The sequence below is a fragment of the Grammomys surdaster genome, unplaced genomic scaffold, assembly GCF_004785775.1.
Source record: "Grammomys surdaster isolate TR1022 unplaced genomic scaffold, NIH_TR_1.0 126271, whole genome shotgun sequence".
Classification (NCBI taxonomy): domain Eukaryota; kingdom Metazoa; phylum Chordata; class Mammalia; order Rodentia; family Muridae; genus Grammomys; species Grammomys surdaster.
The window spans coordinates 2141949-2159289 of NW_021621071.1; the positions used below are offsets into that span (position 1 = coordinate 2141949).

At 42.2% G+C, this 17341-nt stretch overlaps 1 protein-coding gene across 1 annotated transcript in view; it reads right to left on the bottom strand.

The window, feature by feature from the left end:
- Glipr1 (GLI pathogenesis related 1) overlaps window positions 1-13695 on the bottom strand; it is a 16295-nt gene extending 2600 nt beyond the window's left edge. Inside the window, exons 1-4 of the mRNA XM_028759004.1 lie at window positions 13456-13695; window positions 8489-8977; window positions 5146-5385; window positions 1210-1295 (exon numbers count right to left, since the gene is read on the bottom strand). Of these exons, the coding sequence (XP_028614837.1) occupies window positions 1210-1295; window positions 5146-5385; window positions 8489-8662 (500 nt within the window). The 5' untranslated portion in view covers window positions 8663-8977; window positions 13456-13695. The remainder of the gene's footprint in view (window positions 1-1209; window positions 1296-5145; window positions 5386-8488; window positions 8978-13455) is intronic.
- Window positions 13696-17341: the final 3646 nt, after the last annotated feature.

The window sequence follows — 17341 nt, forward strand, 5'->3', positions numbered from 1 at the left end:
AAATCACTATTAGTTTACTTTTTATATTGTCCGTTCCAAACTAATAGAAAAGGAGGAAATGTCACTTAGATTCATTTTGGGGAAAACAAACTAGGAAGGCCTGGATTTGTTTGGGTGAGTATCCTTAAGACAAAGAGACTTTACCATATTCTGCCTAATCAAGCAGAATATTTTTAAATTTGTTCTAGACACCTAAGATAAGAGGTTTGGGAGCCTGGGAAAGAGGGAAGAGGACACAGTATGAGCAGAAGTCCCCAAGGGGCTGGCCTAAGATGGCGGTGCACAAAGCTTACACCCTCTTCTGCTCTATAATCCTGGAGTCATGGGTTATAACAGATGTGTATAGAACATCACATCCAGACACTGAAGAACATACTTGGCAGCACCCCATGTTACATTCTCCAAAACTGACCACATAATTAAGATGCAAGCAACTCTCAAGAAATATAGGAACAATTGAAGTAACATTTACCCCGTACAAAAGGAATAAAGATATCAGCAAAAAATAAGCCAATAGATGAAACATGTAGAATATTCCCACACAGAACGATTCAGCATTATCTACCATTGTTTTTATAATTACCAGAACCTAAACTGTTTCTATCTGAAAAATTCAACTATCTAAAGTACTGACGTAATTAGTTAGTGTAAACTGAGCAATTATTTCCACCTTAGTTCTTTGTTTTGAAGTGTGCAAAAGTTTGCTCTGATTTTTAAGAAAAGAGTAAGTTAATGTCAATTCTTTCCTTGTATTATAAATATCTCAATTTACATTCCTGGCAAGCATTTTAATCTTGCTATTCTTTTTTTTTTTTTTTAAACTTTATTTATTTGTTTATTATAAGTACACTGTAGCTGTCTTCAGACACCCCACAAGAGGGCATCAGATCTCATTGTAGATGGTTGTGAGCCACCATGTGGTTGCTGGGATTTGAACTCATGACCTCTGGAAGAGCAGTCAGTGCTCTTAACCACTGAGCCATCTCACCAGCCCCTAATCTTGCTATTCTTAAAGCTGAACGCTGTTGTAGTATTTTAAAGCATATGTTTGTGTGCATAAACACACCCCCACAGTATTAATGTAGTGAGACTCTGGGCAGGAGATTTAGAAGCCTTGAGATTTTTTTTCTTTATATTTTTTCTAGATTTTCTATATTAAAGATGAATACCTATATTAACATCTTTTTAGAATTTAATTCAGGCACTTACGCTGGTCCATAGTTGCATATAAAAATTGTTCCTTTAAGGCAAAGTTGCACTGCACAGCCAAGCTTGTAACTATCTGCCCAAACAACCTGAAAGTACAAGAAGATTTCTTACCATAGCAATGATTAGCAAGCTTTCATAGTCATGTTAAGGAATATCTAGTTAGTTGCCTAAGAGTCTACTGAGGAAATTTTAAGCACTCAGAACTCAGCTGGAAACAAGTCCTGAGTTAGAGTCTCAGTACAGTGTGCATGGGTGCATGTGTAAAAAATAAACATGTCCATGACAAGATGATATTGGAAAGCTGTCATAGGGTCCCTGCAGCTACCACTGGGAGCCTGGACATGAACCATGATGAGGTGAAAGTGAAACTAGGAACAGCCGGACTTGGTCAGTCAGGCTGGATAAATCTTCAGGAGCCTGATCCTGGGGTTTAAGTCTCTTACACATTTCAACACAGTCAGACTGGGGAGGGAGGGGTAAGTCTCCCCATGATCATTCTTCTAACAGAGCTTCAGAATGACTACATCAAATCCCCTTGCACCTGTGCCCTTTATGATAAGAAAGTTCTCTTGGCTGATAACAGTGTTCAGGGCCAGGGCCTAGAGCAGAGGAAGGATTTGTCATAAGCGTAAGGATGTGGTCTATTGATGGAGGACACCAAGGTACATGGGGGTCTCTTTCATAAGGAGTCACTAAAACAAAGGCCAAGAGCAGCCCAGACTGTTCTGAGGATTTGGGGGAAATTCAGGTGGAGACTGGCTCCTAATAGAAGAGCAAGTGACCCCTGGATTGTGTGCCCACGTTAACTCCAGCATTCCAGGTGACCAGGCGTCATCCTTCCCTCCACTGAAGAAAGCAAACCCACGTGCTCAGCACTCATGTTTTCTTTAGTGCTTACCCTGAAGTGGTGCTTCCTACAGAGAGCTGCTACAAGGAAATAAAACACAGTAACTTGAAGGTGTGTCTGAAGGGAGGAAAGCAGCCAATTCAAAGGGTGTTGAGGGAAGACGGCTCTGAAGTGACCTTTGAACCCAGATGTGAGTGATAAGGATATAGACCAAAAAAAAAAAAAAAAAAAAAAAAAAAAAGCATCAGAAGACTTGTGCAATGGATAAAGCAGCTGGAGTAAAAGTTGCTTGGTATGTTAGGGTGGCAGGAAAAAAGGTAAGTAGAGGCAGAATCTGGATGGGGGACAGTCACAGACCAGATCAAAGGGAGCAGACTAAGGAATTCTGATAGGTAAGAAAAAGATTCTTTTTTCTTTTTTTTGAGCCCACTTGGCACTTACGGAATAAATGAACTGAGAGGACCAGGGGGAGGATGAGGCAATTCTTGAGGGTTATTTAGCAGTGTAGGAATGAGCACATGGTAACTCACGTTTGGGTGATAGAATTCCTGGAGGCTGATGAAGTTCTTGACTCACAAGAACAGCTGAGAACACTCAGATTTTATTTATTCTGGGGGTGGGGGGGGGGGGGTATTTGGGCTTGGAACCCAGGTACTATTTTTTACAGAAAACCAGGAACCAAGCAAGGTAAGTAGGACCTTGGGCACAGGGTTCTGTTCAAAGCATGTTCATTTTGAACTGCCTATTTATATATCCCAGTAAAGACTGGAAGTCCTAGGCCTAATTACCTGCAGTCATGAGGATGGGCTAACAGAGATACAAATCTTGAAGTCACAAGGTTAAATAAGACCAGATGGGCAGAGGTAATAGAAAAGGGTGAAGGGAGCTTTTGTGTGTCATATCTATTGCACCTGTTGGGGACAAGTGGTGACATAAAGGTGCTGGTATGTCTCTGAGGGCAAACAGGTGGAAATGCCTGATTGCCAACAGTTGGTATATCAGTTGTTAAGTCACTATGACAAAATATCAGTGGAAAGGCATGTTCTGGGTCCTGAATGGTCAGTTGTCATTGCCTTTGGGTCTGTGATAAGGGTCTTGGAAACTAGTCACACCTTGTGATGTGAAACCACAAGACAGAAAAGGGAATAAATTCCCAGCATCCCTTTCAAGTGAACACCCCCGTTGACCCCTTTGTCTGGACCCTACCTCCTAAAAAACCCATTCCCTCCCACTTTCCAACATGCTCCAGGCCTTTGAGACCTTGCAAATAGTTTTCAAAGTTAGGCTTAGCTGGGTATGGTGTCTTACTTACATCTGTAATCCCAGCATTCCGGAAGATGAGACAGGAAGCTCACTGTGAGTTTAAGGCCTACTTGGGTTACACAGTGAATCTGAGGCCAGCCTGGACTATCCAGTTAGTTCCATTGTTATCTGTACTTACAAGTCAAGGAAGCAAAGCCAGGGTCACAGTGTCAGGGCAGGAGTATGAACTCAGATTTTGTAGCTCCAGTCCATATCTGGAACATGCCTACCAGCAAAGCTTTTATTAAACAAAAATGAAAAACTTGCTAGTCCATCTCCAATGAACATAAAGCTAAAGTCTTGAATTTAGTACGTCAACACTATACTATTCTCATTGAGATAATCAATCTGAATTTATGCTCTGTACCTGTTTATCATTGGGCAACATATGTAAACAACTTGATTTTCAAAAGAAGAGGGTAGGTAGAGGTTTCAGTCCCTACTTTAGGTAACTTTCCAGTATGAAATGACACCACCACCAGTAAGGTCTCTTAGAAGGATGAAACAGGAATTTTAGACAAGTATTTATCAGAAATCCTCTTCTAACATAAGTTATTACAAAACTAGATTACAGAACTCCACTCTTTGTTAACTGGCTACTGACAAGTGTCGGTCCAGATTCCTGCACAGGTCACTCTGTGATATTAGCTTATATGACAATCTGCTCTCAGAAGTGTGAGGAAGGAGAAACAGGAGGAAGGCAGGGAGAAAAGGGTCCAGCTGTGGATGGTTTCTGGCTCTCAGGAGAGCTCTCTCTGATTTGGGGAGACACGTGTATGCATGGCTAGTACAATGAAGAGAAACGGACAGAAGCCGTATGAACAAAGATGCCACAGAAACTATCCAGCCAAGGGCTCACACCGTGTTCCGTGCGGTAAGAGATGGAGGAGTTGGTCCTTGAAAATCGAGTTTGTCAAATCAAAAGGAGGAAACTTCAGGATCAGTTAACCAGGTGAAGACGGTGTGCCAGGTATATGAAGGAGCCTGTTACTTTAACTGAAATTTAAGTAGCTGAACATGCAAAACACGTAGCAGTCAGAAGACAATTCACTTTTTTAACAGACTTGTTACCCATCCGAATATCCTTGATCCCAGGGAGTCAGAACAGGAGGGGTAAACTCAAGTTCATGTCATACAGACTTGAGACAGCAGAAACCTCCCTCAATTTGTAAGTTCCTCCTTCCCATCTAGGCCAAAAGGGAAGGCTAATACTTGGGACATGAGAAAACTAATTTTCAAAATCCTATCTCTCCCATAGATAGCAGACCAAATTAGTGGTCCTAACCTCTTGAGTAGACATCCATATTCTGTCTTCCCTGCAGAAGAGAGAGCTCATCATGGGAGAATATCCATGAATTCCCTAAGTCTGGGAGGATGGAACTGTGACATTCATTTAGTCAGGGAGTGTGGTGTTTACCTTCCTAAGCTGAAAATCTCATTCACTTCTTAACCACAAGCATGTAAGGGAAGGTCTAACATCCATACATCAACAAACTCAGAGAGATTGTTTCTCCAAAGCCACATAGCTAGGGAGAAGCCACTTCAAGTTCATGTATCGGCCATATTGCAGGGCTTTAAGGAACACAATGTTATCTCATGCAGGTATCTTGTACTGTCTAGATTCATGGCCGGTGCATATAATTTTATCCATGTAACTAATGTCTCCACGTCCATGTTCCATGTTCCTCTCATGATCCTACTAGCTCATTATAGATTTGCTCAACACCAAGTCCAGTTCGTTCTGCCTTTAAACAGGTGGTTTCAAGAAGCTATAGGGAAGTACTTACCTGAGTGTAATGGCCACAGACTCCTGTACATTTCCTAGTGCTGAAGTCATAGTCCTTGATTTCTTTATACCAGGCGGAGATGGCGGAAGATACTGAGAAGAGGGATAGAGAGCCAAACCAGATGTTTTCTCCCAGGGCAGTGAAATTTGGGTGTATCCGTGAATGCAGCTGTGGGTTGTGTTTAAATTCACAGGATGTTGCCCAGGCCTTTGCAATTTGGGCTAGTTTTGAGTCCCAGGACTGAAAAAGAATTAAACGAATATAGGAGTCAAGAAAGAAATATCTTACTCAAAAAACCTAAGACTGTTATTAAGAACACAAGGCTGTTCACCTACTCAACTCAGAGCTCGAGACCCCACTGACTTACTACTTAAAGGCCAGGCTCCAGTTCCTTCGAGAGCAACAAATGAGGTAGAATCCAGAAGCAGCATAGTGCTTACTAGTATCTACCTGCTTACTTGGTTGAGGATACTGTTGTTAGGTTTCTATTGCTCCAGAGACTCACCGTGAAGAAAATGCAAGTTGGAGAGAAAAGGGTTTATTCAGCTCACACTTCCACATCTCTGTTCAAAGAAGTCAGGACAGGAACTCAAATGGCAGAATTCTGGAGACAGGAGCTGATGCAGATGCCATGGAGGGATGCTTTGTACTAGCTTGCCTCCCATGGCTTGCTCATAGAACAAGCCTGCTTTCTTACAGAACCCAGGACCACCAGCCCAGGGATGGCAAATAGGTAGAACCCTTTCCCATTGATCACTAATAGAGAAAAACACCTTACAGCTGGATTCCACAGAAGCATTTTCTCAACAGAGGCCCCTTCTCTGATGACATGGATATCTTGTGTCAAGTTAACACAAAAGCAGACCAGTTCAAATAAGAAGTAATGAGGTCAGAGAATAAGAATAGGAGAGAAACAGAAACATCCGTGTCTTCAAGTGATACTGCCTTATAACCAGAAGCCCTAAGAGATAAACAAGTCCCATGATGTCACAGGGAAAATAAAAAACAGCATGTGATACACAGAAGCTTTTGTTTGAAGGGATAGTGAACTGTCCAAACAAGAAATCTCCAGAACAATTCCGATAGTTCTCCAACAGTAAAGTATGTAGGACTACATCTTATTAAGGGGGTAAAAGATCTCTACAATGAAAACCAAGAAATACTGGAGACATGCTGGAGATGACACTAGATCCGCAGTTCTCAACCTGTGGGTTACAACTCCTCTCTTCAAAAAATCCTTACCTTACAACTCACAGCAGTCACAAAATTACAGTTAGGAAATAGTGACAAAAAATACTTTATGGTTGAGGGGCATGGGACGTGATAAACTGTATTAAAGGGTCACAGCATTAGGTTGAGAACCACACTGTGGAGGATGGGAAGGATGTCCATGCTCATGGGCTTGGGCTCATGGGCTTGGCATTTTCAAATGATAGTATCACTGAAAGCTGTTTACAGATCTCATCACGCTCCTAACGCTTTCTTCTTAAAGCTAGGAAAAACATCTGAAAATTCACACAGACTTCATATGCCACAGGACTTCTGATCGGAAATAGGAGAGCCAATGGACTTGTCAGTCTGGACTCCAAAGACAGAGTGCCAGTCAAAATTGACAGAATGGTATCGGCCTCAGAACAGAAAAGGAGATCAATGCAAGAGGACACTAGACGGATGGTGCTGGGCAAACTGGATGTGCACACACAGAAGCACAAAGCCAGGTTCTACAGTGTAGAAGAAACAAATCATAGTGTCTTACAGATTTTAATGAGACCTGAAACTGTCACAGCCAAATGTCTCAATTTTTACTTCCTCTTCTTCCTCTTTCTTCTTCTTCTTCTTCCTCTTCCTCTTCCTCCTCCTCCTCTTCTTCCTTTTCTTCCTCCTCTTCTTCTTCTTCTTCTTCTTCTTCTTCTTCTTCTTCTTCTTCTTCTTCTTCTTCTTTTCTTCTTTTTGTGCCTTTTATTTTTTCTCTTTTGCCCAATTACTTTGGATAACATTTCAGTATATGAAGCATAGACAGTTTTCTGAACAGAGCTTCAATGGCTCAGGAAATACGTAAGTACTAACAAGCGAGACTGCATTGATTAAAAACCATGGGCACAGTAAAAACTAACATTACCTGAGGGCATAGCCTAAAGAAGGGAAGAAAAGTTGATGATACATGCCTCTAAACACAACACTGAAGGTGGGGTCATAGAGTCAGGCAGATCTCCAAGTTCTAAGCCAGTCTCATTTATATATCAGGTTCAAAAAAAAAAATAAAGAAAGAGAAAGAAAGAAGCAAAAGAAACAAAAGAAAAAAGGAAGAAAATAGAAAATAGATTGCAGCTACTCATACATCAGCAGATTGACCCCTAAAATGTCTGAAGAGCTAAAAGCATCAAACCCTAAAAGGGTGAGAAATCCAACAACCAACAGATGAGCTGGACTCGGTCCTTCAGAGAAGCGTAGCTCAACATCCTCAGCCATTAAGGGAAATGCAACTACAAAGTCCACTGACTTTCGGGTAGAGACAAAGCCCTTTTATATGCTGCTGATAGGAATGTAAATTAGCTCAGCCACTATGGAAATAGGTATCACCCAAAACTATAATCATAAGACTAGCGTGTGATTCAGCTACGATGAGTTTGGGCATGCATTGACAAGAATGGAAGTCAGCCCACTTTGGAGATTTCTGCAACATCCAAGCTATGGATTACATCTAGTGGTCCCAGATAGATGAAAGGGTAAAAAAAATAGTTTGTGTACAGATATGCTTATATAAACATACTGAGGGGTGTTGTTGAGTCACCAAGAACAAAATTATGACATTTGCAAGAAACCAGATGGGATTGGAGATCATCACGTTAAGTAACATAAAGCAGATGCAGGAGGGACAGTATCATGTCCTCTTCTATATGAAGTATAGAGGAGAACAACCGAAGACCACAGAAATATAGAAGGAGAAAGGGGATCAGAGGACGGGGGCATGATTATAACCTAAGCACACTGAATTATCATAATGAAATACCATTATTTTACATAGCATATATTGGGAAAAAACCCTGAAGACATAAAAAAAAGAAACCTCACAAATATTAATAGGAAAACCCATGACAACAAGGAAGTCTGTTGCCCATGGCTGCGGAGAGGAAGTGTACCGAAAGAACTGAATCATGTCTGTGGCATTGCTCAAGACAGTCGGGGAAAGGTTAGAGACTCTGATCACAAGCTGAGTTTACTGCACACATTCATTACAAGAAAAAAAAAAGCCCACTCAGGGTTACCCAGAATTCACACCCAAATTAAAGCAGGCGTGTCGCTTCTGCTTGACATGTGCTACAAACCCCCCTAGTGGACTCACCATGTACAGCATATTTCTGGCTGCTGGGTTCACTTTTGACCGAAGCTGGTTGTGAACTTGAACACATTCTTTGATGAAGTCCTCGTTTGTTACATCTGGCAAAGTCTGTGCTGTATATGAAGAACTAGATACAGAAGAAGCCATCCAGACCATCACAGCAAGGATGACCTGCATGGTCCCTCTGCTTGCTGCTGGACCTAGAATCCAGAGCCTCAGTGTTCTGATAGAATGCAGACTGTCTCCGTGTTGAAGCTTGGATGAACCCAGGGTTGTTTTTGCTAGACAAATGCTCTGCCTCTGAGCTCCATCTTCAGAACACTGGTTTTGTTTTTCTTATGGCCAGCTTTACAAAGCACAGCCTACTTCAGCTTGAGAAGTCCGAGAGCAGAACATGACGTCACAAAACTCACACACTGGATTTCTCCATATATGGCTTGCAGCTTGATTTTTTTTCTTCTCTTCTCTTTTCTTTCTCTTTTCTCTCTCTTTCTGGCAAGCAAATAACAAAGGATACTTTATTGAGAGTTGAATACAGAAATTGTTTTTCTTGTCCAGATTTATAAAACCAAACAAGTTGCGCAAACCAACGTGGTTTTTATTTTATAGTTTCAGAGAAACTGAGACTCTTCGTTGTAATTGCACTGTGGAGAATTTTTTTCTTTTATTTTTTTCTATTTTGAAAATACAACATACACCCCTCTTGTCTCCATTTAAGGACCAGGATTGATTTTGAAAAGAAGGCCATAGGTAGCTCCAGGAACTGATCATAAAATCCAGAAACAAGGTCATAAAACTGCCTCCCAAAGAGCAGCCTGGGGATAATCACAAGAATGCGGAAATATCTTATCTCAGGATGGGCCAGCTCATCCTATGGTTAAGCAGTCAGGACATAGGAATGCATACCACTGACCACCTGTGACTCCCTAGCATCCAGCAATGAAAATTTAGATTACCCAATCCTTCTAGAGAGTTCCCCTGGTTCCCCTAAGAAGGCCTGCGTGCCTTTGTCTGAAGTCACCATTTCAAAAAATGGTTTGACCCCCCCACATGCTGGTTGTTTCTGCAGAATAAGTGTTGTTTATCTTTGTATACTATCTGAGACTGTGGTCTTCCTTCAGCGGTTTTCAGACCCTTTCATCCCAAGCACTGCCCCTCCTCCCAGTCCCCTCTCACTGAGACCCTCCTCCATCCACCTTTCCCTTCTCTGAGAGGGTGGGCTCCCCCTGGATATCCTCACATCCTGGCATCAAGCCTTTGCCAGATTAGGTGCATCCTCTCCCACTGAGGCCAGACATCGGCCCTGTTGGGGAATGGATACCACAGTCAGGCTACAGCTTTAGGTAGAGCCTCTGCTCCAGTTGTTGGGAGGCCTCTGTAGAGACTGTGTCTTAGGAGGGGGAGCAAAATACTGCCAGGGGCTTCACTGTAGCTAGTGTGTGTTCTTTGGCTGGTGGCTCAGACTCTGAGAGTACCCAGAGGTCCAGATTAGTTGACACTGTTGGTCTTCTTGTGGGGTTCCTATCCCCTTCAGCGTCTTCAATCTTCCCAGCTCTTCCATAAAAGTCCCCTCCCTCCATCCAAGGTTTGGCTGTGGGTATCTGCATCTGTTTCAGTCAGCAAGGGGAACACTCCTCCATTGCTTGTGGGAGTACAAATCTATACAACCATTTTGGAAATCAATTTGTTGTTTTCTCAGAAAATTGGAAATAGTTCTACCTGAAGACCCAGCTATACTGCTCCTGGGCATATACCCAAAAGATGCTCCACCATACCACAAAGACACCTGCTCCACTGTGCTCATAGGAGATTTTTTCATGATAATCAAAAACTGGAAACAACCCAGGTGTCCCTCAACCATAGAATGGATACAGAGAATGTGGCTCATTTACACAATGGAAAACTAGTCAGCTATTAAAAACACGGACATCATGAATTTTGTAGGCAAATGGATGGAACTAGAAAATATTATCCTGAGTGAGGTAACCCAAACCCAAAAGGACATGCATGGTATGTATTCAGTGTTTAGTGGATATTAGCCATAAGCACCAAATACCCGTAATAGATCTACAGACCCAAAGAAGTTAAACAAGGAAGGCCCAAGGGAGGATGCTTGAATCACACTTAGGAGGGGAAACAGAATAGTCATAAGAGGCAGAGGGAGGGAGGAAGGAAAGTGGGTGGGAGGCTGGAGGGGGAAGGGAATCGGGGCAGGCCTGGGGAGAGAGATCCAGAGAGCCAGGAGAATGAATAGAAATCTGCAGCTGCCCAGGGCAGGGGTGGGGAGAATCTTTAGGCTGTCCCAGATGTCAATGCAGGTGATCTTAGCTGAGATGCCTAACAGTGGGGACATGGAACCTGATGAGGCTCATATTGTTCTTAATGAGGAAAGTGACTCTCTGTGACAGATTCTTGATTGGTGACATCGGGCTTTGAGTTGGGAGGTATTCCCAAAGGAATTTCTGCAGTCTTTAGAAATAAGTCCTGTATTAACCAGGGTTCTCTAAGAAACAAACATGACAGAATATTTGTATTAAAGGGGGTTTATTAGACCGGCTTACAGGAGTGGCCTGAGTGGTCAAACAATGCTGTCTCAAGACAGCAAGGCTGAGCATCTGCTAGCTGTTCAGTCCAATTGGAGCTCTGGAGTATTCCTGAAGTACTGCCAGTCTTCAGTTTATATTGGAATCACGAGGAAGCTGAGTCTGCCACCAACCACTGCATCGGGATAGAAGAACTTACCAGCAAGAGTGAGGGCAAGCAGGCAAAAAAAAAAAAAAAAAAAAAAGCAACCTTCTCTTAGGTACTTTGCTGTGGGCTGCCACCAGAAGGTATGGCTCAGATTTAGGGGTGGGTCATTCTACTTGAAAGTATCTGTTTAAGAAAATCTCTCGAGGGATTCCAGATGTAGTCAACTTGACAGCCAGTATTACCATCAGATCTCTCCACTAAAAGGTTTGCAAATGTTTTTGGAAAGGCTTTTTGTTGGAATTGTGTGTACAAATGCTGGTGGTGGGGAATACAATAAATAATGCCCCCTTTATTAGTGGGCATCTGAATGAAAGCCCTACACAGACTACTTTCCTATAGTGGTAAAGTTGAAGTCACAACTTATGCACACTAAGAGGTAATGTCAATGATAATCAACTCAAACTATCAGAGTATTTACTAACAAACTTGCCAGAATCACCACTCTGTGCATTGGGGCCATCAGATGCATTAAGTAAAATAAAAGGTTTCTAGAACATGGCAGCAATATCAAAAGTTTATCTGAAAATAAACAGTTATTAACTGACCAATGACTAATGATCAGAACAACTGCATACATAGTAAACAAAGGAGGGGTGATGTTCAGGACAGAATAATTTACAGTGGTGGTACAAGATTTCATGATGTTCAGAATAGTGTTCAGCTTAAAGCCGATGCCTTGTTTACTTCTAGAATTTTCTATGTCATACTTCCGGATGGTGGTTGGCCGCGGGTAACTGAAGCTACAGAAAGTAGAGCCATGAGTAAGAGGGGGCTGGTCTATGTGGTTAGCGTGATGACTTTGTGCAGAATTCAAAGGAGGAAGTGAAACCCAGGCACGCCTGGTGAAGGAGGGAGGGAGGGAGGCAGGGCGGTTGAGAGAGCAAGGGGGGAGGAGCGAGAAGGAAGCAGAGAGGAGGGCCATCTGTTTTAGTTTAATTTCTGTTAGTGACTAGCAGCTAGCTTTGAGACCCTTGACCAGCTTAGCATACTCTCTTAAGTTCTTAGAAGCCTATTAGATGAGGCTAAAGGGGGATGTTTCTGTCTCCTTGATCATAGAGGTTTGGGAGGATCAAATGAACCTTAATTCAATACGTTAAACTCCTACTGTATGAATTAGGTTTAATATGCAATAAATACATTATATATAACATATATAATAAATACATTATACATAACCCTCAAAGGAACTGTCTGTTAACGTTAGAGTGGTTTCAACACAGCTGCCAACCTGAATGATATGCTCGGAAAGGTGTGGTGTCAGCAGGAGAGGATACACAGCAAGCGCAGACGTAATGTCCTTCACCTGCCACAGGGGTCTCCAATCTTCCTAATGCTGTGTCCCTTTAGCACAGTTCATGTTGTGGTGACCCCCAACCATAAAATTATTTCCACTAATAACTGCAATTTTGCTACTGTTATAAATCATAATGTAAATAAATTTTTGGAGATAAGAGTTTGCCAGAAGATTTGTGGCCCACAGGTTGAGAACCAGTGAGGTAGCCGCTAAGTTTTTTTCTCAAATAGGTGAGAATTAAGTAAAAAAAAATCTAGGAACCTTCTGGCAGCTTTGCTATCGGTACATAAGCAAATGGCCTTGCTAGACACTCACAGTGAATCTCAAATTCTGTCTAGGATGCTGTTTCTAGTAGGAATGCTTTCTAGCATATCAATAGACTAAGCTCTCTCTTGGCTGACGATCAAGCAACATTTGGATCAATGTTGTAATTAATAATCACCAGTGAGGAGGTTCTTCCTCGTAGGCAGGCCTGAGTCTGCTTCCCATCTCCTGGGTCTGTTAGCTAAGCTAGCTGGGTTTGGAACACCGAACAAGAAACAAAACCCCACCAGGGAGCAAATTTAGCGTCGTTCGTGGTTGCTTGAGTCCCCCAGCTACACCATGCAACTCCCAAGACATTATCGTCCTGAAATGCGCCCTAGTTGTCTTCCTGTTGCAGTGATAAAACAGGGAGCAAAACAAGTTGGATGAGGAAAGGGCTTATTTGGTTTATACTTTCACGCCACACCCAATCAGTGAGGGAAGCCAGCATTCAAGCAAGAACCCAGAGGCAGGAACTGAAGCAGAGTCTAAAGATAAACGCCAACGCTCAACTTACTTTCTTATAGCACCCAGGACCTCCTGCCCAGGGGTCGCACTGCCCAAAGCAGGCCGGACCTTCCCACGTCAATGATGAATCAAAGATATGCCCCCACAGACTTACCAACGGATCAATCTGAGGGATGAAACTCGTTACTTATGGTTCCCAGGTGATTCTAGGTAATGTGTCAAGTAGCCAGCACAATGCTGAAACAAGTAGCTGATGTTTTCTCTCCTAGAACTAATCTTTCAAAAGGAAAGTACCATCAAAGGCTTTTTTTTTTAAAACTCCTCAGATCCAACCCCCACCTTCCCTCTTCACACTGTATCTCTCTAGCCAAAGCGCAAAGGTAAGTGGTTTACCACGGAACAGCAACAGCGGAAAGGAACTCTGCTCAGTTCTCAGCAGGTTTACAAGTGTTGGAGGAACGTCTCCGCCCGCTGCCTTCAGGATCTGCTACAGGGCCATTTTAGCAAAGTCTTCTGCTTTTCAGTATTTGTTTTCCTCTTTTACAGTGGAGCTACACAACCTTTTATAGTCAGAAAATAAACTCTCTTTTGCAGAGTCATATGCACATTCACACACAGATCCAGCACGGTAAAAATGTCCACAGGTAGAAGGTTATCAGTTCTCCCTGTATTATCAGTACACAAGGGGGTAGAGGAAAAACAGCGCTGCCGGATCCAGTACACTCTTACCCTCTCTGATTCTCGAAACACTAAAGACTTTAAAATCTCTAATAAAGCAGTTCTCAAGTTGTGGGTCTCGACCCCTTTGGAGGCCAAATGACCCTTTCACAGGGAACACCTAAGATTATAGGAAATATCAAATATTTACATTTTGATTTATAACTGTAGCAAAATTACAGTTATGAAGTAGCATTGAAAATGACTTTATGGTTGGGGGCCATCACACTGTGAGGAACTGTAGTAAAGGGTCACAGCATTAGGAAGATTGAAAGCCACTGCCCTGGAGACTATTTTTTTCAGGTTTCACAATCAATCATTCTGTCGGCCACCTGTTCTCTTTTAACAAGGACTATTTTAATTTGGGTAGCTCCATTTTGTTTATAACCAGGAATTCTGACTTTTTTTTTTCTGCACTATATGGTCTTACTCTCTAGCCTAGGCTAGCTTCAGATTTGTGATCCTTGTGTCATAGCCTCAAAAGTGCTGGGATTACAAGCATCAGCTACCATATCTGGCTTCTAACTGTTGTTTTGAGACAGAGTCTTCCTATTTTGTAGCCTCGGTTATCATAGAACTTGCTGGTTCTAGACCGGGCTGGCCTTGAACTCGCATAACTCACCTGTCTTACCGGGGCTGGGATTCAAGCCATCTGCTACCAAGCCCAGCAAGATTCTTTAACATACTGCTGTTCTTTCAGTCCTGGGTATATGTACATTTGAATATACATGTGTTTCAAAAAATAAATAATAAAATAAACTGTATGTTTGAAGATTTCAGTAAGACCATAATTTTACACATTTTGTGTCATTTTTCTATAACCATAATTTCATGAAAATGCTATTGTTATTATAACTATATACTTGGAGCTGTATTTTCTACAAGGGAATGTACCATGATTTGCATACTATTACACACACACACACATACATATATATATATATATATATATATACACACACACACACACATATATATATGTATATATATTTTTTGTTTCAGATTCCTTTGTTTCATAAATAATGCACCTTGGAAATTTTCACAGAAAGAGAATCCTGTACAATTATCTTTAGAACTTATACTAATTTATATTATCATTAGCATATGCCTATCAGTCTGACTTCTTAACAGCAGACACTAAGAGACTAAAGATATGTCTGTTTTTTCATATTGCTTGCTAACACTAGAGCTAATAACGCATGGCCAGGATAGATGTTATTTGGAAATCTCAGAACTGGGCTCAATTTCAAATACAGTAAAGACACTTGAGGAATTACAGTTGTCACTAGCAGTGCTAACTCAGTCTTAACAGGGAGCTGCTGTTCCCTCAATGTCCTCTGCTTCATAAGATAGGAAGTTCAGATATGAAGCTAGGAGAGATGAGATACCCTCTGAACAATTGTAAGAGCAGTTTTCCTTTAAGGTAGTCTATGGGGGTTTAGCAAAGGGTCAAAGGTCAGGGCCTACTAAAGAATTCTGCTTAGAGCATCCAGAATTAATGTAGTCAAAGAATCTTGTCAAGACTCACAACTTCCTCCTTCCTTAACTGCTTCCTAACTTAAACTCAATCTTGGGGTGTAGTTTTCCCAAAGATGGATCTGAACTGGAATCTCCACATTGGCCTTGGATTTTGGGATGTTGTCTACCATGAAAAACAGCTCCTGACTCAACATTCCTAGTGCCAGGATCAACTTCGCTCACACAATAATGGCTTAAAAAATGATTCTGAAGGCAGCGATCAGCCAGGTGTTTCACTACAGTGACAAAATTCCCAGGAAGACACCTCAAGGAAGGAGAGATGGGTTTTCGTTTAGGTTTTCAGTTTGAGGCAGTGTGTAGGCTGGGGTAAGGCAGAGCCGAGGAATCCAGTGAAGAGAGACAGTGCTGTGTGTGCCAAGTCATCTGGAAGCAGAAAGCAAGGGGGAAGGGCCAGGAGACAAAATGTATCTTTCCTGGACATGTCACTAAGGACCTTTTCCCAACTGGGTCCCACCTCCTACTTTTCATAAGCCTAATAATTTCTCATGAACTAATACGTTTCCCAGAGCCTACCAATCGGCAATCACACCCACCCAAAATGTACGAGCCCATGGAAACAGCTTTTTTCAAACCATCATGATGTTGAGGCTGAATACCATGCACACATAAACTCTCAGACATGGCTATAATTACTGCAAATACATGTTATACTTTCCATGACACTGATGGGTTTCAGACATTTCAAAAAACAGTTTCACATCCTGCTGGTGCATCTGAAGCTGAAAGGCAAGGAACTCGGTTTTACATAAACATCAGAGGTTTGATGATGTTTGAAGAGACTCTGCCTGTGCACTCTGCCCGGCTTCCCCAGCGAGATCGACTGGAGAGACGTGTGCCTCAGACGTTACATTACCAGGTTCTAGGTATCCGAGAAGACCACTGCACGAGTGGAATACTGTGTAGGAGGAGCAGCTCTCCTGTGGAATGGCTGCGAGCTGCTGTGAGGTTGCCATGGTAACATCCTCTTTGGCTCTAGCTTGAGACTGTTTAGCTACACACTCGCACTCGTGCCTTTCCAGCTCTTTGGATTGAACCCTAGGACTAAGGAAGACTAACGTAACATGCATATGACAGACTATTCCACGGGCTTAAAAGGAGCAGGTCGCTGTGACCCAGGACCTTGTAATTTTTTTTGTGACACTACAGTCTGGCATATTCTGTTGATTTTCACTTTCTTATGTCCCTGGAATTGCATAGGTACATTGCATTTAAAATTTTATTTAATTGATTTTTTTTATTGAGATAGGGTCTCATGTAGTTCAAGTTAGTCAGTAGGTAGCCAAGGTTGACTTTGAGCTCCTGATCTCTCTACCTCCTCCTCACAATAGGTACATATCTGATGAAGACACCACGGGCCAGCGTTAGAAAACTCACTCAAGTTCACACAGAAAGAGAAAAAACAGAAGTGAACTTGGGTTTCCCCTTTTCCTAGTAACAATGGCTTTCAGACCTTGGTAGCAACACAGTGACCGACTGGTGATTGTCCTTTGTTCTTCCCAGAGCACTGGGGCCATGACACAGTAGGTTAGCCACACTATTTCACACCACGCTGTCTCTTTTTCCCTGATGACATTCTCCCTGCTTAAAAGAGGGCTTGGGCTGAATCATGTAACCTCCTTCCTCATACTTTGGAATGTTGACATCTGAATCTTTCGATACAGCTTCCTGATTGCCATCACTAGGCCTTCCCTTAGTCAAGTTTTAGATATGTGAGATTCATTTTATACAAAATTCTACACTTAACACCACCTGATAGTCCTGGGAAACTTTGACGTTGGCCTATA